At 40.3% G+C, this 19372-nt stretch overlaps 1 protein-coding gene across 2 annotated transcripts; it reads right to left on the minus strand.

Annotated features, from left to right (window-relative positions):
* Window positions 1-2024: 2024 nt before the first annotated feature.
* Window positions 2025-12739, minus strand: LOC308412856 (ETS-related transcription factor Elf-1-like). 2 transcript variants are annotated; one of them, XM_080907491.1, is made up of 8 exons: window positions 12483-12739; window positions 8562-8972; window positions 8349-8466; window positions 5467-5571; window positions 5203-5343; window positions 5039-5113; window positions 4614-4809; window positions 2025-3488 (listed from the first exon to the last, which is right to left on the minus strand). In XM_080907491.1, the coding sequence occupies exons 2-8, from the start codon at window positions 8619-8621 to the stop codon at window positions 2870-2872; spliced, it is 1314 nt and encodes a 437-aa protein (XP_080763617.1). In that variant the 5' UTR covers window positions 8622-8972; window positions 12483-12739; the 3' UTR covers window positions 2025-2869. The 2 variants fall into 2 exon arrangements, with proteins under 2 accessions (XP_080763617.1, XP_080763618.1); XM_080907492.1 differs by lacking the exons at window positions 8349-8466; window positions 8562-8972; window positions 12483-12739 and adding an exon at window positions 7939-8097.
* Between the last annotated feature and the right edge of the window lie 6633 nt (window positions 12740-19372).

The following is a 19372-nucleotide window of genomic DNA, read 5'->3' on the forward strand; positions in this document are numbered from 1 at the left end:
ATGTATGTGTAACATGTAACATCCTGTTGCGTATGTCCACAAAGACCAGCAGGTCAACTGATCACAGCCGGTACACTAAGAAAATCTGCTGGAGCTCACAGAAGAAATTATTGTGAGTTCTCATTCTTTTCCCCACACTAAACCTCTACAGTGGATTTTGGGGTTTCCCCATGTGCAGAATCCACTTTAACCCTCTCGAGGCAGGCAGTGCCAATTTGAAACAGTTAAAAACTAACAACCTGATTACCCCACATACACATTTTATGAGTTTTTTTTACTCAGAAGTACCACTGCAGGACTTGGTTGTGCATTAGCAACAAAAAGTTTAATTTGAGCCTGAGAGGGTTAACCCCTGACTGTACACATTTTCTTGTTTAGAGGAAAAGTCACCCTCTACACTGCAGGCAACACAAAATAAACTTCTTCTTTTTCTATGTTCATGTTCTGCATACTTGATTCAAGTTGAATACATTCATTAGAAATAAAATTTAGATCAGGAATTATATAATAAAGACTGCATTGCCATGTACTACTGTCACTTTATTATATTACTATAGCTCAGTTAGCTTTGCACAAAAATATCTGGTTTAGAAATGTCCTCCAAAGAGCTACTTTACTTTGAGTACATTTCAGAGCCTGTACTTTTCACTTCTACTTGAGTAAAGAAGTCAAATCAGTACTTTAACTTTTACCAGAGCACTTTTTAACAGAGGTATCTGCACTTCTGCCACCTCAGATTAGCACCATTGGTATGTTAAAAAGACTGGTGGTCGCCATTTGCTACCCCTAAGCCACCTACAATCTCCTCAATGGTATCAATTTGAAAAGCCTATGTGACATTTTTCTTCAGTTACTTTATTCACAAGATTTTCACAGAGCTTGACCTCTGACAAGGTAACAGAGATGCAAACTATGGTATCAGTTGGAAAAACCTACATCAGCTTGTTCAGTGTTAATGTGTTAAGCCAAAAAACAACTTCGCCAAATCAGAAATAGAATTAACACCTTTCTGACAACAGCAAAAAAAAAAGAAAAACAAACTGATCGTGTCAGAATTCTGTAGAAGTAGTTCTGGCAGATCTGTATCATTGCATTAGGCCTTTACTAATAAAGCAGCAGTCGAACGCACTGCTCAAATGTGACATATACACTCATCATGTCTACTGATGCTCCGAGTCTTTCAAAGGAACAATGATGGATTTCACACAATGACAAATGTAAATTTATTTCATATAATAGACGATTAGCTTTAACATCACTGGACTGCATGAAAGAAAACACAATACAGCATAAAAAAAAACAAGCTCCATGGAGGGAGCTTGTAGCAGAGCTCACTCTGCTACAAGCTTACAAATCTATTAAGGTAAGACATTACCAGGACACACACTGAAAAGCAAGGGGCAAAAAATCCCAAAACAAACAAACATGGTTTAACAAAGTGAAAATAGTTCTGCATAAGAGTTCCCTGCAGGCACAGTTACTTTATAAGCATCTCTTTGCCAAGTTTAGCCTCTCAAAAAGCCAGCCTAACTTTCAGTCGCTTTTTTTTTTTTTAATTTGGAGTGAGGTGAAGTTTGTAAGCCAGCTTCGTGAGCCTACGCTAAGACCGGCCAAAGAGAAAATAATAAACTAACAATTTCACTTTTACTTCTTGCATAGAGTACATAATATGTGCAGCACAAAAATGCTTTATAAACCTGAGGGAAGGAAAAAAAATGGCATCAAAAGAACAAGTCAGGCGCTTTCACAGGTATACAGTACACAAAGATCAGCCAAAACATTAAAAACCACCAGCCTGGTAATATGTAGGTCTGCTTTGTGCAGAGATGCCGCTGCTGGCGCCTTCTGCAACGCTGAGCTCGATGCTAAACCCACGTGAATGCCAGCCAAACATTGCACTGTAACGAAATGACCAATGTTCACTTCAGCCAGCACAGTGGTTTTAATGTTGAGGCCCTACAGTGCGTAATAGACGCATACAGATAGAGGATTCTGAGTTTAATATATGCACTCATATATGGATAGCTAGTGCACAAGGGAAAAGCTAAATAGTAGCACTGTCATTTTACAGGAGGCAGGGTGGCTACAAGGCCACTTCACTGGTGATTGTCATGAAGAAAATAGAAAAAAAGAGTCCAATGGTGTCGATAAACAAATAATAAACAGCGCAAGTGCTAAAGTACTACTTTGAAAAAAATAACAGTGATCCCTTGTTTTCAACATTTCACAATGCAGACAAAAAAAGGCAGCAATCTTAAAAAACAACAACAATAATAATAACAATAACAATATGGAATGTTTTCCCTTATGATTACCAGGAATAGGATGGACTGACATCTTCAGGCACTTCAGAAGAAATATACAGCAGAGGTAAACATTAGTGCAAAGCCACTTTTAAGGCAAAGGAATGCTTCAGCACGTGATAGCATAAAGACACAAAACTAAACAACGTAGGAGAAAGTGAGAGCAAAAGGCAGAGACGAAGGGCACAGTGTGGTGATAAGATAATTGCTTCCAGGACACTGGAGCTGAAGTGCAAGCAGAGAAAGTGTCTGCAGGCAGTGCAGAGAGGCCAGAGATTCCAGTGCATGTCTGTCTTTGGTGTTGGTTTAACAAAGGGCTACACAGAATGACAATAAGGCGAAATGATCAGATTTCAAAGCTGAGAAGGTAAACTGCTGTGAGATTTTGGTTCCTGTCAGCGCTGCGAGAAAGCACTGATCTGTACTTATGATCTAAAATAATATTCTACATCAAAAGTCCCTTTGTTTTTAAATCAGCATTGTCATAGCAAAGTGCAGCCCTGTAAGTGGTCCTGAGTCAGTGGAGTGTACAGGCATCTGTGTGTTCAATAGAAAGTGGGCACCTGTTATTTGTATTGGTCAGAGCTAATCAGAGGCATAAGCTGTGGAGTTTTTGGTCCTGGGTGCGACTTTTTCTCGGGCATCTCCGGCGCACCTTTTCTCCCTATGGCTACCTCGGCAGAGGCAGCGGCCTGCCGCTCGCACAGACTCCCCAGCAGCTGAGCCGTTTTGAAGACTGACGCATGACCGGCGGGTTTGAGAGACTGGACCTTTTGCAGGTTCTGGAGCGTGCGTAGCATCTCAGCCGACACGATAGGCAGATGCTGTTCCTGGATCAAACTGGAGCTGGTGGGACGCAGGACGGTGTCGCGCTGAGCTGAGGGCCTGGGAGCGGGCCTGGTGCGCTGTGAAGCGGGAGTGCGGCCGGAGACGGGGGACGATTTCTTTGGCGGTGGCTGAGAATCTTCCTGCTCCTCCGCTGAATGGTCACTAGACGATACGGTACTGTCAGAGTCGTCGCTCAAGCCTTCGTCGTTGACGCTGTTGTCATCGTGGTCCTCGTCGTCTTCCTCTTTGATGCCATCTCCATCGGTGATGTAAATCATGTCTTTGGGGAGAGAGGTGAACTGGTAAACGAGGCGCTGGCCTTCAACCTTATTCAGTATGCCTCTCTGGTAGTAGTACCTGCATGGAAAAAGCAGAAACCGACAGCTTTCAAACCTGCTACAGTTTTTAATTATTCACGTCTCATTTGTAAAATCTCAAATTAAAATGACAAAAAAACCCTTTTGTTTTTTGTCAAAAATATATTTTTGACTTTTTATCGATGCATTTTAATCCTGTCTTACTGAATACAGAATACCGTTTTCTTGGTGTACTGTGATTAGGTTCCATACCTGCCCCTTTCTTACTAGCCTAGATTGGATAAACAGTTGCATTTACATGCATAAATTAAAAGTTAAATGAGTTAAACTGGTTTAAAAATGAAAAAAGGTTAAATTAGTACTGACAAGCAGGATCAAACTCGAGTAGACTGTACAATAAGCTTCCATTTGATTTTATTAAGCACTACTATTTATTAGACCTGTCATAAAAACAAGAAAACACAAATATTTTGAAATCTGCCAAAAGTTTGTTTAAAACTACAAATGATATTGTTACATGTTAGACAAACAGCAAACTCAATTCACCTTTTTATACCCAAATTTGGGGCAACACACCGGACTTTTCTGAGAAGCCGGGAACGAATCAGGCATATTGCTCAAGCACTAAAACTATTATTTATGTTCAGGAATGTAAGTAAATAAGCATTATTTGGCATCTTAATCAAAAAGTAACAACATTGTGCTCTGTTGAAAATTCATGACTAACAACAATTATTGTATTTCAGCATTAAAAATATCATTTTTAATGCTTTAATGCTTGTGTGTGCTCATAGACTAACATTAAAACACAAACATTAAAAAATAATTTTGCTAATTAACAATACTGCTAATTTAGTGGTATTCTAATAAATTTGTTAAACATTGTAAACTGAATGATTACTTCACACTCTTAAATGTGCCATTACTTGTACAAAGCCAAAGCTAGGAAACGTATTAATGGCTGTTTATGTCTTTGCTTTCAAGTTGTGCTTAATAAAACCCCCCGAGTTAAAATGTAGGAAAATTAGCATAAATGACCTTAAAAGGCACTTTTGACATCTATGATTGTTCATTATTATTATTATTATTTATTTATTTTTTCAAATTACAGAGAGAGAAATTTCAAAGAACATTACAATTCTATCTGGGAGCTGCCGTGTTGTACCTGAGTGCTCTGCCCATTGTCTCATAATTCATATCTGGTTTGTTTTTGTGTTTGCCCCACAGCCTGGCCACTGCTTTTGAGTTGACCAGCTTGAAGATCCCCGCTTGAGGATTAGTCCATTTGATGTAACGAGGGCAGACTTGTCTATCTTGCAGCAACTCCATCAGGAACTGCCACAGGTAAAGGGTGTTTCCGCCTAAAGCGCATGAACGAAAAAGAAAAACAACAGATGAGATTTGGGTTAAATCACTTTGGTGAAGACCTACTTTCATAGCACGCTTCCCCAAAACAAGCACAGTTGCATAATTTTACTTGCAGAACTTGGTAGGGGTGAGGTGCACACACATTTATATCATTTCAGGTGCAGTCAAGTGACTTGTGCTGTGGCTTTATAGGGAACAAGGTCTTGCTCTGTTTGACAATACCTTTGTTGTATTTGTCCTTCTTTACTGTAATTTCTGGCGTGGGAGACTCTGCTCTTCGATGTCGAGGTTTCCTGCCTGCACACACAAGCAGTCCAAAGTCAGTCACAAACATTTTATCCTCGAAATTCTAGCCGTACAAGAAGCTGAGCAGGAAAGTTACTGACTTTTCTTTTTGGACCGCAGCTGCGACGCAGGCTTGTTTCTGTGCAACGACGACCACTCTGACTGATTGACAGTTCCCACAAGCTCCTCCCCCATAACAGGAGTAGTGATGACATCGCCAAGCGATGGTAAGAAGGTCTGCGCTGCAGGGGTTCAGAAACAGATTTGCTAAAAAAAAACAGCAGCACTGTAATGCCTAAAAAATAAAATCTTGCACCAAAATAATCAGGAAACAGCATGCTCGAGGTGAACACAGCCGTGCTTACAGTAGTGTTCCAGGGAGAGGGTGTCAGCACACTCCATGTTGAGTAACGAGTCAGGAGAGACAAGCGTCTCCATGGTCTCTTCCTCCCCACTTTCACATGGCTCCACTACAAAAAATAACAACCACAAAGAATTATCAAAGAGTAAAACTTGTTTTTGTTGATGTAAAATTGGAGTGTGTCCAATGCAAATAGTTACAACTATATAACAGTGAGCTACTAAACAGCGTTTCCAGGTTCTCCTTAGTAACTGCAGATGTAGTTTCTATTTACAAACTATTAGGGTTTTTTTTTCTTATTGTTGGGAGAGGCATCAAAAACGTTATTGAGATAAAACTAAACAGGCAAAGTTTAGCAACAATTATAACGTTTAGAAATTTGGCATAAATGAATATGAACATCACGGCATTAAAAACAGACTGGACAGTTCTGTGGTAGAAGTCGAAACATGTGCTTTTGGACACTTGAAACTGTTGTCAGTAAACTCAACTGCTTTCTAGCCACAAAGGTTAAAACCACCATGCATATATATATATATATATATTTATATATAAAAACCCTCAACATATTAGCAAATTTTAGAAAGGCTTCCGCTCTCTGGTTCAAGCTTACTCCTACATAGGGCTTTTTTACTCTAGTAGAGCACTTTATACATACATGTCTCATTCACACAAGTATTTTTTTCTATGGCAAAGTGCATTCTGTCTAACATTCACACGCATTCATACTTAGCTGGACAGACAACAACTTCAGGTTCAGTATCTTGCACAAGGGTACTTTGGCAACCAGACTGGAGCAGCCAGGAATCAAACTGTCAACCTTCCAATTAGTGGAAAACTACCTTCTGAGCTACAGTCACCTCTGTGACATGACAACAAAAACCAGCACATCTGCAAGGGCATCACTAACGCTGAGTCAGATAAACAGGTTTTGAAGGACAACATGATGACTAACAATTTTTGTTTCACCGAGACAATCCAGACAATGTTCTTCACATGTTACAACAGCGTGGATCACTAGTAAAAGAGGGTGGCTGTTAAACAGGCCCGTCTGCAGTCCAGACCCACCATCCATTAAAACATCTGAATACATTTTAAAATACAACACAGGCATCAAACTGCTGAAATCCTTTATCAAATTTCATTTTCCAAACAAATAAAAAAAAACAACAATAACATTTAGAGTGAACTCTAAACACTCGCAGAATGTTTACAGAGATTTTTAATGCATGAGTGATGGTTATATATGCTATATATAATAGATGTATATCTAATTTTGAGGGTAAATTATGAAAGACAACATTTCGAACTGCGTAATTCGCATTTGGTTATCCAAATATAAGCTATTTATTGAGCTGTACTGATGTGAATAATTTTGATGATGTTTATATGTATTTATTCATTTGCTTCCTTTTGCAGGGTAAAATATATTTAATGAGCAGAATGCAGCATGGGTACATATAAGTACTGCTTATGCTCAAGCCAAGTCATGACTTAGTACACAAAGTTTATAGTTTATATGTGCTGCTTATGTGTGATGGCTGGATAAAAACAAACATCTGGCTTGTTTTTGCTATGCTGATTTCAGTTAAATAAAAAAAGGCTTACGTGACAGCAAATAATTGCACTCTGTTTTACACTTCCCTTCTTTTGGGAATGAAAAAAGAAGAAGAAAAACACAAATACATTTAATTATTATGCAGATGCTACAAGCTCTTCCAGCATTAGTTCACTTTCATTAATGTTCACATCAGTAGCAAATGAAGCCAATTCTATAATTAATTTAAAAAAAAAAAAAACTAGAATAGAAGTCCAAAGAATATTTGCCTCCAAAACACAGCCGGATGGAAGAGCACAGAGTAAGCTGGAATTCTTACAGACAACAAAGAGCTTAGTGAAGTGCAGCTCTTGAGTAAACTCAATGACACAGAGTCTCGGTCACCGACTCCAAGCAGTTTGACCTCAAGTGCTTTCCGTCCAGGTAAATAACACTGACAGACTCATATTCGGGTGCTTGTTAGCTTCACAACGACGCTGTGCTGTCTAACAGCTTACATCTCCCCACGTGCATGTCCTCGAGGCTAAACATGATCAAAAGGGAATCTGCGTGTGTGTGTTTTTTTATGCGCATCTTGTTTGTGTGTGTGATGAGCTGCCCGTGAAGAAGCAGTGAGCTAGAAAACATCTGCTAGCTAACAGCTGTTTTGTCGTGGACTCGAAAACACTTTCTGCCGTCGGGAGAAGCAAACCCACAGCCTGTCACAACAAACCGCCACGTTTAGAGAAACATACGAGATGGGCTGCTGTCCCAAAACGGTTGTAACGTTCAAGTAAAGTGTCTGTAAATTATCCACAAGTGCTGCTGTTACTGTGAGCTAAAGTTAACCGAGCCTCCTCCTCGCCATGCGTCGATTCAGCTGCTCCCTCCAACCTGAACACTGACGGAAATATAACCCGACACGGCGATATCACTTACTTTTCAAATGTTCGTGTGAGGAACAAGCTATAGCATGTGTGCTGTAGCTCGCTTTGACCACGTCTACATCCTAATATGATTCATTTAACTGTTGTTTCCCCCCCAGGAACAAGCCAGGAATGTTTTCTTTTTTTACTTCCTGAATTTCAGCGGAGGGTGGTCCATGTGCGCGAGGGGCAGAATACGCATGTGCAAAGCAAGGCTGTTTTGTTTGTTTTTTTCAAAACCGCGAATTACTTTTAATTTTTTTAAATAAAATTTGAATAGAAACTTTCGTTTTCTTTTTGTAAAGAAAAAAAAAGAATTGCACCGTGTCGCAGACGACAGGGGATCTTCTATCATGAAATGTGAGCCTGACAGGTAAAGAAAGGCTGAAGTGAGTGCGTATGTCTTCGTGTGTGTGTGCTGACCTTTGACCAGCTGCTGGTGATCCTGTGACTGTTCACACGCTAGACCTGTATATGAAAACAGGTGTGAATGTGGAACCTGCTCTACAATCACCGCAGGGCAATCTGTGAAACCCCCCAGCTGCAGGACACAAAAACGGCATGAAATTAGACGACATCAGAAGTTTGCCAGCAATTCCACACAAAGAAGTTCATCACCGTCTAGCTCTGACTCACCTGTGACATGTTAAAGTGGTCACTGGCAAAGTCAAAGATGAGCTCTGACTGTTGCAGCATGGCTGAATGTCCCAAAGCACACGTACAAACTCTTAACTGGGCGAGGATAGCATCACAGCGTCTCCTTGAAGTCTGGTAAGAAGTGAAGAGGTCTGATGTGTTGTCGAATCAAGGCAGGTCCCGTTTCTGGAGACAATCCTTCCGATGAACACGCAGATAACTTGTCAGAGAACTTCCCCCTGGATGGGATGCAGCCTGCGTCCTTCCATGCAGCGAGGCTTGGTAGTGGTAGAGTGATGTGAGTGTAATTATTGACCAGAGATGCAGAGGCGTCACAGGAAGCGCTCACCCGCTCACTCTGCACCGGCTCTCAATGAGGAAGTGCTAAACTGTCCTGTGGTCTGACTGAACCTGCCAGAGAAGAACAGAGAGGCACACACAAAAATATGTGGGTGAGGTGGGGGAGTTGAAGAGCTGTTAGAGTCAAAAACAAACACCATGACCACACCTGCAGACGCTAAAATTAGGCTGTGAACAATTTTACTTTTTTGGGCATTGCCGAACATTTATTTATTTATGTGTTTGAAATGTCTCTGGTCTCAGATGCAGAGAAATGAACATCGTAATTTGCTTCCCCCCTCTGTCACACGTCTCATTCTTTTGCTCTTATCTGTCTTCTAAACTGGGCTAAACCAGCAACAGGAAGGAAGCGTTTGCAGTGAAATGTGTGTCTGGGCTGTGTGTGCGGTGTGAGTCGAGGGGGTTGGTTGGGTGGGTGACAACATCATGTCTTTGCACAATGTTCAGCTTTTGGCTTTCAGGGCCATTTTGTGCACATTCCTCACGACATGACCGTGAAGGGGACGTTTAGCACAAAATTGCAACCCCCCACTCAACTCCTTTGCATTACTCCCTCTCATTCTCTCCCAGTTGCTTGTTTTTCTGTCCCTCCTCTTGTATCTGGCCATCACAACATTGTTAATTCCCTTGAATTCCTTTGTCTTCCCTTTGCTTCTAATGCCACCCCTTCTCTTCAGTACTCGCTGTTTAATAATTCCCAAGTTTCGGTTAACCTTTAAGCGAATTTAGCAGTACAGCTGCCTCCTCCTGCAAAATTCTACCGTGGGCTCCGAACACTGTTGCCACTCCGTCACTTACCTTCAGCATCATTGTTCTGAAGATCATCCCAACATTTAGGTTTTGTGGCACTGTGACCAAATGGCTTCAAAGATAATCCATTCTAAACATTCTAACCCTGTAAATCCTCTGTAACCTAAATAGTATCGCAGGTCCTTTTTTTTTTCTTTTTCCTTTTTAAATAGTTGGAGAACGTGTGGGTTTTCTTTGTCTTGGTGTATGCGTGTGAGAGATAGAGGCAAAATATGTTTGGGTCAGTTATCACGCAGGAAGCACAGCTCAGTTAGGAGGCACCGCTTCCTGAGTTCCTGCGCCAAACCACTGCCAGCATGTCTTTGCCAGCAGTGGTCCTCTCATTTTCGATTTCCTGTGATGTTTGCAGCCACTTGGCACTCAATGATTTAGGTGGGACATTAGCGAACTGGGGGATAGTTTACTCCCAAAACCAAGAGAAGTTCAAGAAGAAGTCAGCAAGGAAAAGTAGTCCTTTTTTGTTCATATGTAATATGCATCACTTGATGTTAGGGCTGGAACCAGCAGTTTAGTAACAAAAAATTAATATCACCAGTATCACTCTGTGAATTGTAAAAAAATTTTAGTACTGTGTTTTTCCTACAGTAAATCATACATGGTATGTTGTTGTGGCTTTTTAATGACTGTGCCTGAGTTCATTTCAGTTCAATTCAATCCAAGTTTATTCATATAGGAGCAAATTACAACAACAGTCACCTCAAGGCACTCTGTCCTGTAATTTAAGGACCCTACAGCATTAGAAAGAAATCCCAGCAATCATACAACCCCCTAGTGGCAAGCACTTGGCAACACTGGAAACAAAAAACTCCCTTTTGACAGGAAGAAACCTCCGGCAATGAAGGGCAGCCATCTGGAACAACTGGATGAGGGGAAAGAGAAAAGAGAGCGCAAGAGACAGACTATGGTGGAAAGTGCCAGAGTTTAATAATATTTTAATTATTTGAATGCATTAATTTTAGATTAAATGCACTCATCTCAGCGTGAGGAAAGAGGTGAGTGAAGAAGAAATGCTCATTACATCAAACCTGTAGGAACCACAAGTAAGCCTGCAGTGTGAGAACAGCAATAATATGATACTTTGAGGTCTGGATTTGACTGTGGTATCCTGTTTTATTATAGTGTTACGTCTTGGCAAAGTTACCAATACAAATTTTGTTATCAGATAGTTTTTTATGCAAACACAATTGCAATAGCATTAAGCCTCATTTCAATATTATCTTAGAAGCTTGCTGTGTCTTTGATCACTAAGCCATCTAATGGTTGCATAGCATGTGCTGTTGACTTGTAAGATGACTAAATTAACAATTACTTTGAACAGACATTTGTAGCACTCGGTGCTATAATTTTATACTGTAAATTAGCAGAATAACAGAGTAACAGTCTAAAATAATGCCATTTATAAATAACATTTCCATTGTGTTTAATATCATTTTAAGCAGAATAAATAGAGTTTAATGTCCTATTATGACATATATTAGTAATATAGTTGATGTAAGTTAATGTTTTTTTGATAATGGACATTTTAGTATGCAATGTAGTTAATGGCGAGTTGAATTAGTCATTCTCTAACATATTTCAAGATGGTTTTATTTTCAAATTATTATTACTATGATTAGTTTTTTTTACATTTTTTTTTTTGCCTTTTGTAGCCAAGCTAAACTGCATAATGAACATAACTAATGGCTTTTTTGTACGTCCTAACCTGCAAGTCTGCTCTGGTTATACAGCATGGCAAGTTGCCATGCTTGCGTAGTTCCAGTGAATACAAGTGCAAAGTACAAAACATGAAGACTGCAGCTTGCATTTTCTGTTCTATTGAAGTAAACAAGGCGGTGAAGTTTCACTCGTCACACCCCAACAGAACACATTAAAAGAAACATTTGTCCCTTCCTCTCTTTATTTTTTTTTTAGTAGTAGCCACCAGGGCCTTGCCTTTGTGCTGCCACATGTATACGTTCATTGTTACCGTGCCCTGCAGCCTGCAGTCTCTCACAGTATGTGGTGTTCATCAGCACTCTGGTCACATAGGTTTGTCTCTGTGGCCTCTGCACTGGGATCTGAGTCTGTGAAGTGGCTGCCAGGCCCCTAAGGACACTGATAAGCCCCCCATAACATTCATTCCCCAGTTTACGTGTGTGTGCGCATGAGAGAGAGTCAGAGACTGAGATAGAAAGCGTGCGGGTGTGTTTGACAGAAAGGAGCAGTGTTATATATATGTGTGTGCGTGAACTAGGCCAGGCTGATAACAGCATGGTAAGAGAGGCAGCAGCTGATAAGCCCCTCTTGTTGCTTGGGGTAACCAGGCCTTGTTAAATGAACGCAGTAAAATATGGTCTGCCAGAGAACAGCAGAGGTGGTCGCAATACTGTTTTTACAATCTCTCTCGCGTGCAAACGTGAGTGGTTTAGCCGTCACTGAAAGTAAATCATTGGAAAGGTCTTTCTTTCTTTCTTTCTTTCTTTCTTTCTTTCTTTCTTTCTTTCTTTCTTTCTTTCTTTTAATCTACATTTTCTGGCACAGCATTTATAGAGAGTCAAACAGCCGCGCTCAAAACCCTACACTCTCTGAAAAGTACTTTCACTTTCTCTTCAGCACATGTCATGCAGCATACAGTCATACACCCAAACGTCTTCTAACATTTTCTTTTGTTATATTTAGTTCTTTTTTTCTTTTGGTCTTTTTCCTGTGTCTCCTTTCTATACTATACAGAGTAGTAGGCCTGTTGTATGGAATAAGAAGCAGTCTGCTTACCTTTGTGTTTACAGCTCGTGCCTGTATGTGACAGAGCAGCAGCTGCCTGCAAGATCCAAGAGGGAAACGGAAATTGTTCTCATTACTTTTGGCAAACACAGAACCTTCATCTGCTTACAGGCGTGGGATCAGTTCCCTCCTGTCAGTGTCTAGCCACCAGAGAGAGTGCGTCACGCAGACGTGAGATCACAGATCAGCGTAGATCATGGTGATTTTTTTTCTTCTTTTTCTAGTCGTTGTCAGTTCACGCTTCCTCTTTTCTTTTTTCCAGAGAACTGAGCACCCTCCCCCCCCCCCACCCCCAAACACACGCACCCCTCCCTCCCCTCCCATGCTGCGAGATCTCATTGGTTACCTGTGTTGTGAGTCAAGGTAACCCATAGTGACCATTGTCAGTGCAGAGCAAATGTAAACACGGGTGTATTTGCAATGTAAAGCAGCAGAGAGCCAAGCAACCAATCTGCAACAGCTGTGTGGACGCAGAGGGCATATGTGTGTGCTGATGATATCACTAAATTTGACCTCAGATTATTATTACCTGTTGCTTTGTGCAGTTAATAATAACATCCCAGTGAAAAGTAGTCTGAATAATAGAGTTTAAACAAGGGGGTTGTTATAGCTACTTTATCCAGTCCCAGACGCTCCCCAGTGGTTAAACTCAGCATCAGCAGCCTTCAAAATAAAAAACCCATCTGATCCACATTTTCATTTCCTTCCCGCCCTTTCTTTTTTGTTAATACACAACAACGGCAACAGAGACAGCTTGTAGCCTATAAATCTGTGAGTGAGGCTCACCATTGCTGGCAGTGTGTTTTCTCTTGAGGATGGCGGCCTTCTGCACCCAGTCCCACTGACTGTGCCACTGCTTTCAAGATTGGAGAATGACACCCCCCCCCCCCCACCCCATTTTACACAGTACAGCTGCCTTCTTTAAATTAATTATTTTTTTTCACATGTCAGGACATTTTATACCTTTCACAGGGCTGGGTTTGGTTGGACTGATAAGATGGAATAAATCAGGCCTCTCTTTCATTCCATTATTTCTTCACTCAGTTTCCCAACTTCTGCAACGGCGGGCAGCTTCGTGAGGAATGTGCTGGTTTGGCTGAAAAACGAGGTTCACTCCCATAATGTTTTTGTAAAGTAGTAGAGCACACGATTTGATTATTACAATATGGGTTTGTGTTTATCTGTGTGAAAGACCGGGGAGAGGAGGGGTCATTGTTATTGTCACTGACAGTTAATGCACTGAATCTCAAATATTGGGTTCAAGAAATGTTTCCATTGTTTTTGCTTCATTTTTTTGTTTGTTTTTAGGGGTGATGCACATTAGATTTTTAGGATTTTAAACGAGCACGACACAGACTGATTAAAAAAAGAACATTTTGACATTTTTAACTTAAGGAAAAATTAGCAAGAAAACCACGGACACATGAGCATGTGTGCAGGAATGCAGCCTAAACATGGATATCCTCTGTTTTATTTCAAGCATTGCTCTTAAAATGCAGTGTATACATTACCCACAGTCCAGCTAGACTGCCAATAATTCATTTAGAGTTTAATGGACATTTTAAGAGGGCTGGATAAGAGGCCGTATATTCCTTTTATTTAAAAGGAAGGTTATTTGATCCTCTTGTGGATCATATCAACATTAAATAACAAATGGAGACAGTCATTCACACCTATGGTCCATTTAGAAAAAACAATTAAACTAACATGATTGTTTTTGAGAGGGCGCCGGAGTACTCGGAGAGAAATGTACGGTGACCTTACAAACTTGAAACGGAAACAACCCAGCAGATCTGAACCCAGGGGCGTTTTGCCGTGAGGTGACAGTGCTAACCACACTGTATAGACTCAATTATGGTTTATAAATTGTAGCCCAGTGACCCCAGTATACTATATTTGCAGATTTATCTGATGTGAGCTGCGCACTGACAACTTTCACTTTTCCAGCATTTGGAATCCAACCTGCTCGCCATATGCGTATCTGTGACTGATGAATCGTTCTTTATCATGTACTCTAGCCCCATGGATTTGTCATCACGTTGTCAGACAAGCAAAAAAAAAATAGAGGGGGGGAAGTGTGCTAACAGTGAGAGACTGTGACACAACGCTTGAATGTCCCCTGATGTAGAACTGAGGAGGAAATAGAAGGAAAGAAAAGCTCCAGAGTCCATGGAACGTCAGTCTGATGAATTCCTTCTGCTGGCCACGTCTGCTCACCTTCTGCCGCGTCTTCTGTTGCTCGGCGTGCTTGTGTTGTCTATGCATGTGCTCAAGTGTGTGACATGTGAAAGTGACTGATGAGTTGCGTTTTTGTGTCATTTATCAGCCATTCCTTGAAGTGCAAAGTCAGTGGTGTGCGACCAAAAGAGATATCAAATGTAAAAAAAAGTGCAGAAAGCATTTTTGTTTTGTTTTTATGCACGTGCTTACTCACATATCTTCGTTTTGTGTTCTCGCAGCCAGCACGGGGGTCTCAGTTTGCACTTGGTTTAACATTTTTCCCTTGAAGTACTTCCATGGCTCCAACTGCACACACGTTTTCACACTCACAACAAAAGCATATTTTCTTTGTTCTGCCCAAATGTTTGCAGAATCTGTACCAGACTGAAAGCTCTCCTCCCTGTGCTATAAATCCTGAATAAATATTAGATGACTAAGAAGGAGGCCAGCAAGACATACATCAAGAAGTGTGAATACACCTTTAGATTATTAGACATCTGTCAGAAGCTGTGTATGACAGCTCTGGATGAAAATGCCTATATGGGTTCAAATTCTTGAAAAGTGCCAAGCAGTGATGTTTGCCATACTCTCAGGCCAGAATTTGCCAAAAAGCTTCTCTTCTCAAACATTTGAAAGTGAAGTCAAAACATCATGATCATATAAATGCTCCTAATTGTTTCTGAATGCAGTTCGCTGGCGCAGTCTTGCTGAACATGCTGTGTAAATATGCACAACGGCGAATGGAATTGGGTAGAAAAATGCAAAAGAATGTTTGGAGGGGAAAAAAACAACAGAGACGGACCAGATCAGATTTATTCACACCCCAGCCCTTGAGAGCCAGACTCGAAACAATAAAGTCTGCAATCCAACACACTGTGGAGAGAAAAGGACAAACTGCACTGGTATGTGTAGGTTTGATTATGATTATTTGGTGTCCACATTTACTCTGTATATGTGTGAACGTATTTCATGAAGCTGTCTTTCTTGGAAATAAAGATGTTTAAGAATTTGCACGGGGGAACAACTACCTTGGCCTTATCTAATGGTTAAAAACAATCTGTCTTACAAACAAACACAACCACATTTATGTTGTCTGATCAACCTGAATATTATAAAACCTCTGGATCTGAAAAGTGAAACCACTATTTTAAAGCAGTCTTTCTCATAGCCAGTTGACGTAACTCAGTGTATAAAGAAAATGACCCCAATTCTTACTTTAGAACAGTAAACACATTTTCTTCAAGCTATTGGGTGATGGACTCAATAGCTTGTTTTAATTTGTAAGGGCTTTATCTTACAATGTACAGTAGCAATTCTTATTGCAAATTATGCACACATTTAGAGTGAAGAACATGATAAATCCTGATACACCTTAAAGCCACTGTTTATGATGTAGTCCCTGTGACATCATCTATCTACGGCTAATGATGTCATCTTTAAGTCTGAGGTCATTAGCCGTTTCCGGGTCCAAACTTCGCTTCAGGTCCCAAAGTCAAACGAACACTGTGGCATCACTGAGAGCTACAAACTGTCTAAATTATTTTATCATTAATAAAATGATCAGCGTTGCTGCTCTACCAGGTGTAACAATTAAGTTTTCAGGCATCCATGAAAACAGCTCGATAGTTTCTACCTAAACATGATATACCATGTTCTGACTGAGGGATTTCTGAAAAATTTAAAACGTACAGCTCTGCTATCACTTCCAACATAAATAAAGACAGGAAACTAAATAGCAGTGACATTTGTGGGGTTACTGATGTTGGGCTATGATGATGTGCTATGTGGTGGCTAGCTACACAGCTATGGTTAGCATAATAAAACACATTAGCACAGTGAAGCTGGAGGATGAACGCTTTTTTCCACTCGATAAAAGTTAACATGAGGGTTAGGGACAAATGTAATTGCATTTTAGGATGCTGTAAACAGATCAAACTTCAGTCAGGATAAGAACTGAGATAAACCATCCACAATACAAGGTTAGTCATTAATTTACTGCTGCATGGGCTGGACTGTAATTACATCGTAAGGTTTTAAAACTGAGCTTTAAAATGAATAGTGATAATAAAAACTGAAAGAGCTGACAGTGATCACTGCCTTTTTTTAGGAGCGTGTTCAGATTAAATAGAACAAGATACAATACAACATGTTAAAAACACAACACCTTAATAAAGGTAGAGTAGTTTGGACCTGGAAGCAGAGTTCATACGTCATCACTTAAAGACTGGATTGGTTGTAGAGTATGTCAGGTTTGTTATTTTGACTGTCCCCTCCTTGATGTTTATTTGGATGAGCAAATGGTGGGAAATGATCAACTAATTCTATTGGTGGCTAGCAGCTTGGTTAGCGAGGTATTTTAAATAAAATGCTAATTTTGGTTAGAGCACAACAGGCTTAAATCAAAAAGTTTCTGGGTAAATTACTGGAGAAAGTTAAAAAACTAAATGGCCAACTCCTTAGTGTGTTATTTTGGAAAACTTATAAAACGTTATACCTGTTAGTCCTTTAAAATAGCCAGGTCTTAGATTACATATAACTTAGGGCTCCAGTTAAAAAATTTACCCATCTGTAATATACATGTATATATATATATTAGGGGTGCAACGATACACAAAATTCACGGTTCGGTTCGGTTCGGTTCGGTTCGATACTTTGGTGTCACGGTTCGATATTTTTTCGATACAAAAAAAAATGTTCATGCCTTTTTAATTTGTCATTTATTAAAATTATAAATATATATTTTAACACAAAAGTACAGTTTTTAAATTTAACCCTAACCCTTGTGCGTGTTGTTTTTTAGCTCGTCATATTGCAGCCACAGAAATTCTTTTGTCCATGAAACCATAAAGCTGCACTTTCTTTTTGCCTTATAGTCTGATTTGTCATAACTTCTCCGTTTTGTGGTAAGCTTTTCTTTGGCTGTCACTTCTTCACCCTGACCTGTCTTATTTGGCTCAGCAGAACTAAAATATATATCTGTCTGTGAAGGTTCTCAGTCATCCAGGTCATCGTAGTGAAATATATATCCTGCCGCACTCACATAAGCTCAGCGATTCTCTGCGCGATCAACCTCTCACATGTTTAAGCTGCGGGAGATTTCACTTGTCATGTTTGCATAGTAAGCTAACAATTAATAAGACGATGTCAGAGGAATTGGTGCACAAATTATCATCACTCACAGATCAGTGCTGTCGCTCTCTATACACAGTTCGCGCGATTGCAAAGTGAAAGCAAAAAAACAAGCGCAAATTCAAACACGATTTCAATATGTCACATATTGACAGTGGCTCACCCAATGACATAATTACCCAGCTACATTTCTGAAAGAATGCAAAAGCATTGACATATATTTTTCCTTCCTACAATAGCCCGACAGGCAGGGGAGAGATAGCCCCGGGACGTCGGGCTAGCGATATTGCGAGCCCTGTATCTGATTGAGGAATCACTCATCTTTGGAAAAGAGAGTTTATTACAGAGAAATGTCTCTTTCCAAAATAAAAGCTATACTATCCGCTTCTTCTGGGCTATATTCTCAGCAGCATATTAAACATATCAGGTCTCCATAAGGAGAATCATGTGCTAACAGCTGTCTAAATGACTCGGCTAAAGTTTGTAGCATGCATGCTTGTTGTTTTTGTCTTTGCACTAGGATGATGTCGGTGTAAATGTGCAGTCATATTCGTTGTGTTCCCACTAGTGCTTTCAGGTTAATCTCGTTGAAATAACCTTAACGCCACAACACGGCAAATCTCCGTTAACGAGCTACCCTATACAGAGGGGCTAGACGGCCAACACGTTAACGAGCTAACTGCGCTAACACACTAGCTCCCACCCATGTAATTGAGCATTGCATGGCACATCCAACATACTGTTTTACTTTAGTCCATGACTCGCTTACCTTCAGGGTCATACGTCACATGAAAACCAAAATAATTCCAAACGCCAGATCTGAATGAGGGTGGGGAGGTCCACTTCTGTCTCGCTAGCTTGCCCTGCGCTCTTCCTTCTGACCATGCTGTCTGTGTTGAGTGCTCAGTGAATCTGCGTTCGACTACTCCGCCTAGGCTGCACTCTCGAGCCTAGGCGGAGTAGTCAAATGCAGATTCACTGAGCGCTCAACACAGACAGCATCGTCAGAAGGAAAGTTGATAAAATAAATTACAAATTTTGTATTGTTCTTTTTTTTTTCTCCCCTTTGGTTTTCTTTCTTTCTCTCCCCCTCTTTCTTTCATTCTTTCCCCCTGTCCTATCCCACAGTCATGTCTGTCCCGTTTGCAACTGAAAATAAAATAAATTCATAATTATAATAAAGGTCAATCAAATGGACCAATATGATGATCCACTTAAAATAAATCCTCTTGGCATCTTTCTTGGCCTCAAGACAACAATTCTGATGGCTATAGATCCAAACGGGACACAAAAAAAAAAAAATTGAAAAAAAAAAAATTGAAAAAAATTGTATTGTTCGATACATATGCATACCGAACCGAAAGCACTGTATCGAACGGTTCAATATCGATACGAATATCGTTGCACCCCTAATATATATAGACACACACACACACACACACGCACACGCACACACACGACATTATGGTACAAGGTAAGGAGTATTGGAACTATATTTACGGCACTTAGTAGCTTCATTCCCCCATCCACCC

This window comes from Rhamphochromis sp. 'chilingali', assembly GCF_963969265.1.
Source record: "Rhamphochromis sp. 'chilingali' genome assembly, chromosome: 16".
Classification (NCBI taxonomy): Eukaryota; Metazoa; Chordata; class Actinopteri; order Cichliformes; family Cichlidae; genus Rhamphochromis; species Rhamphochromis sp. 'chilingali'.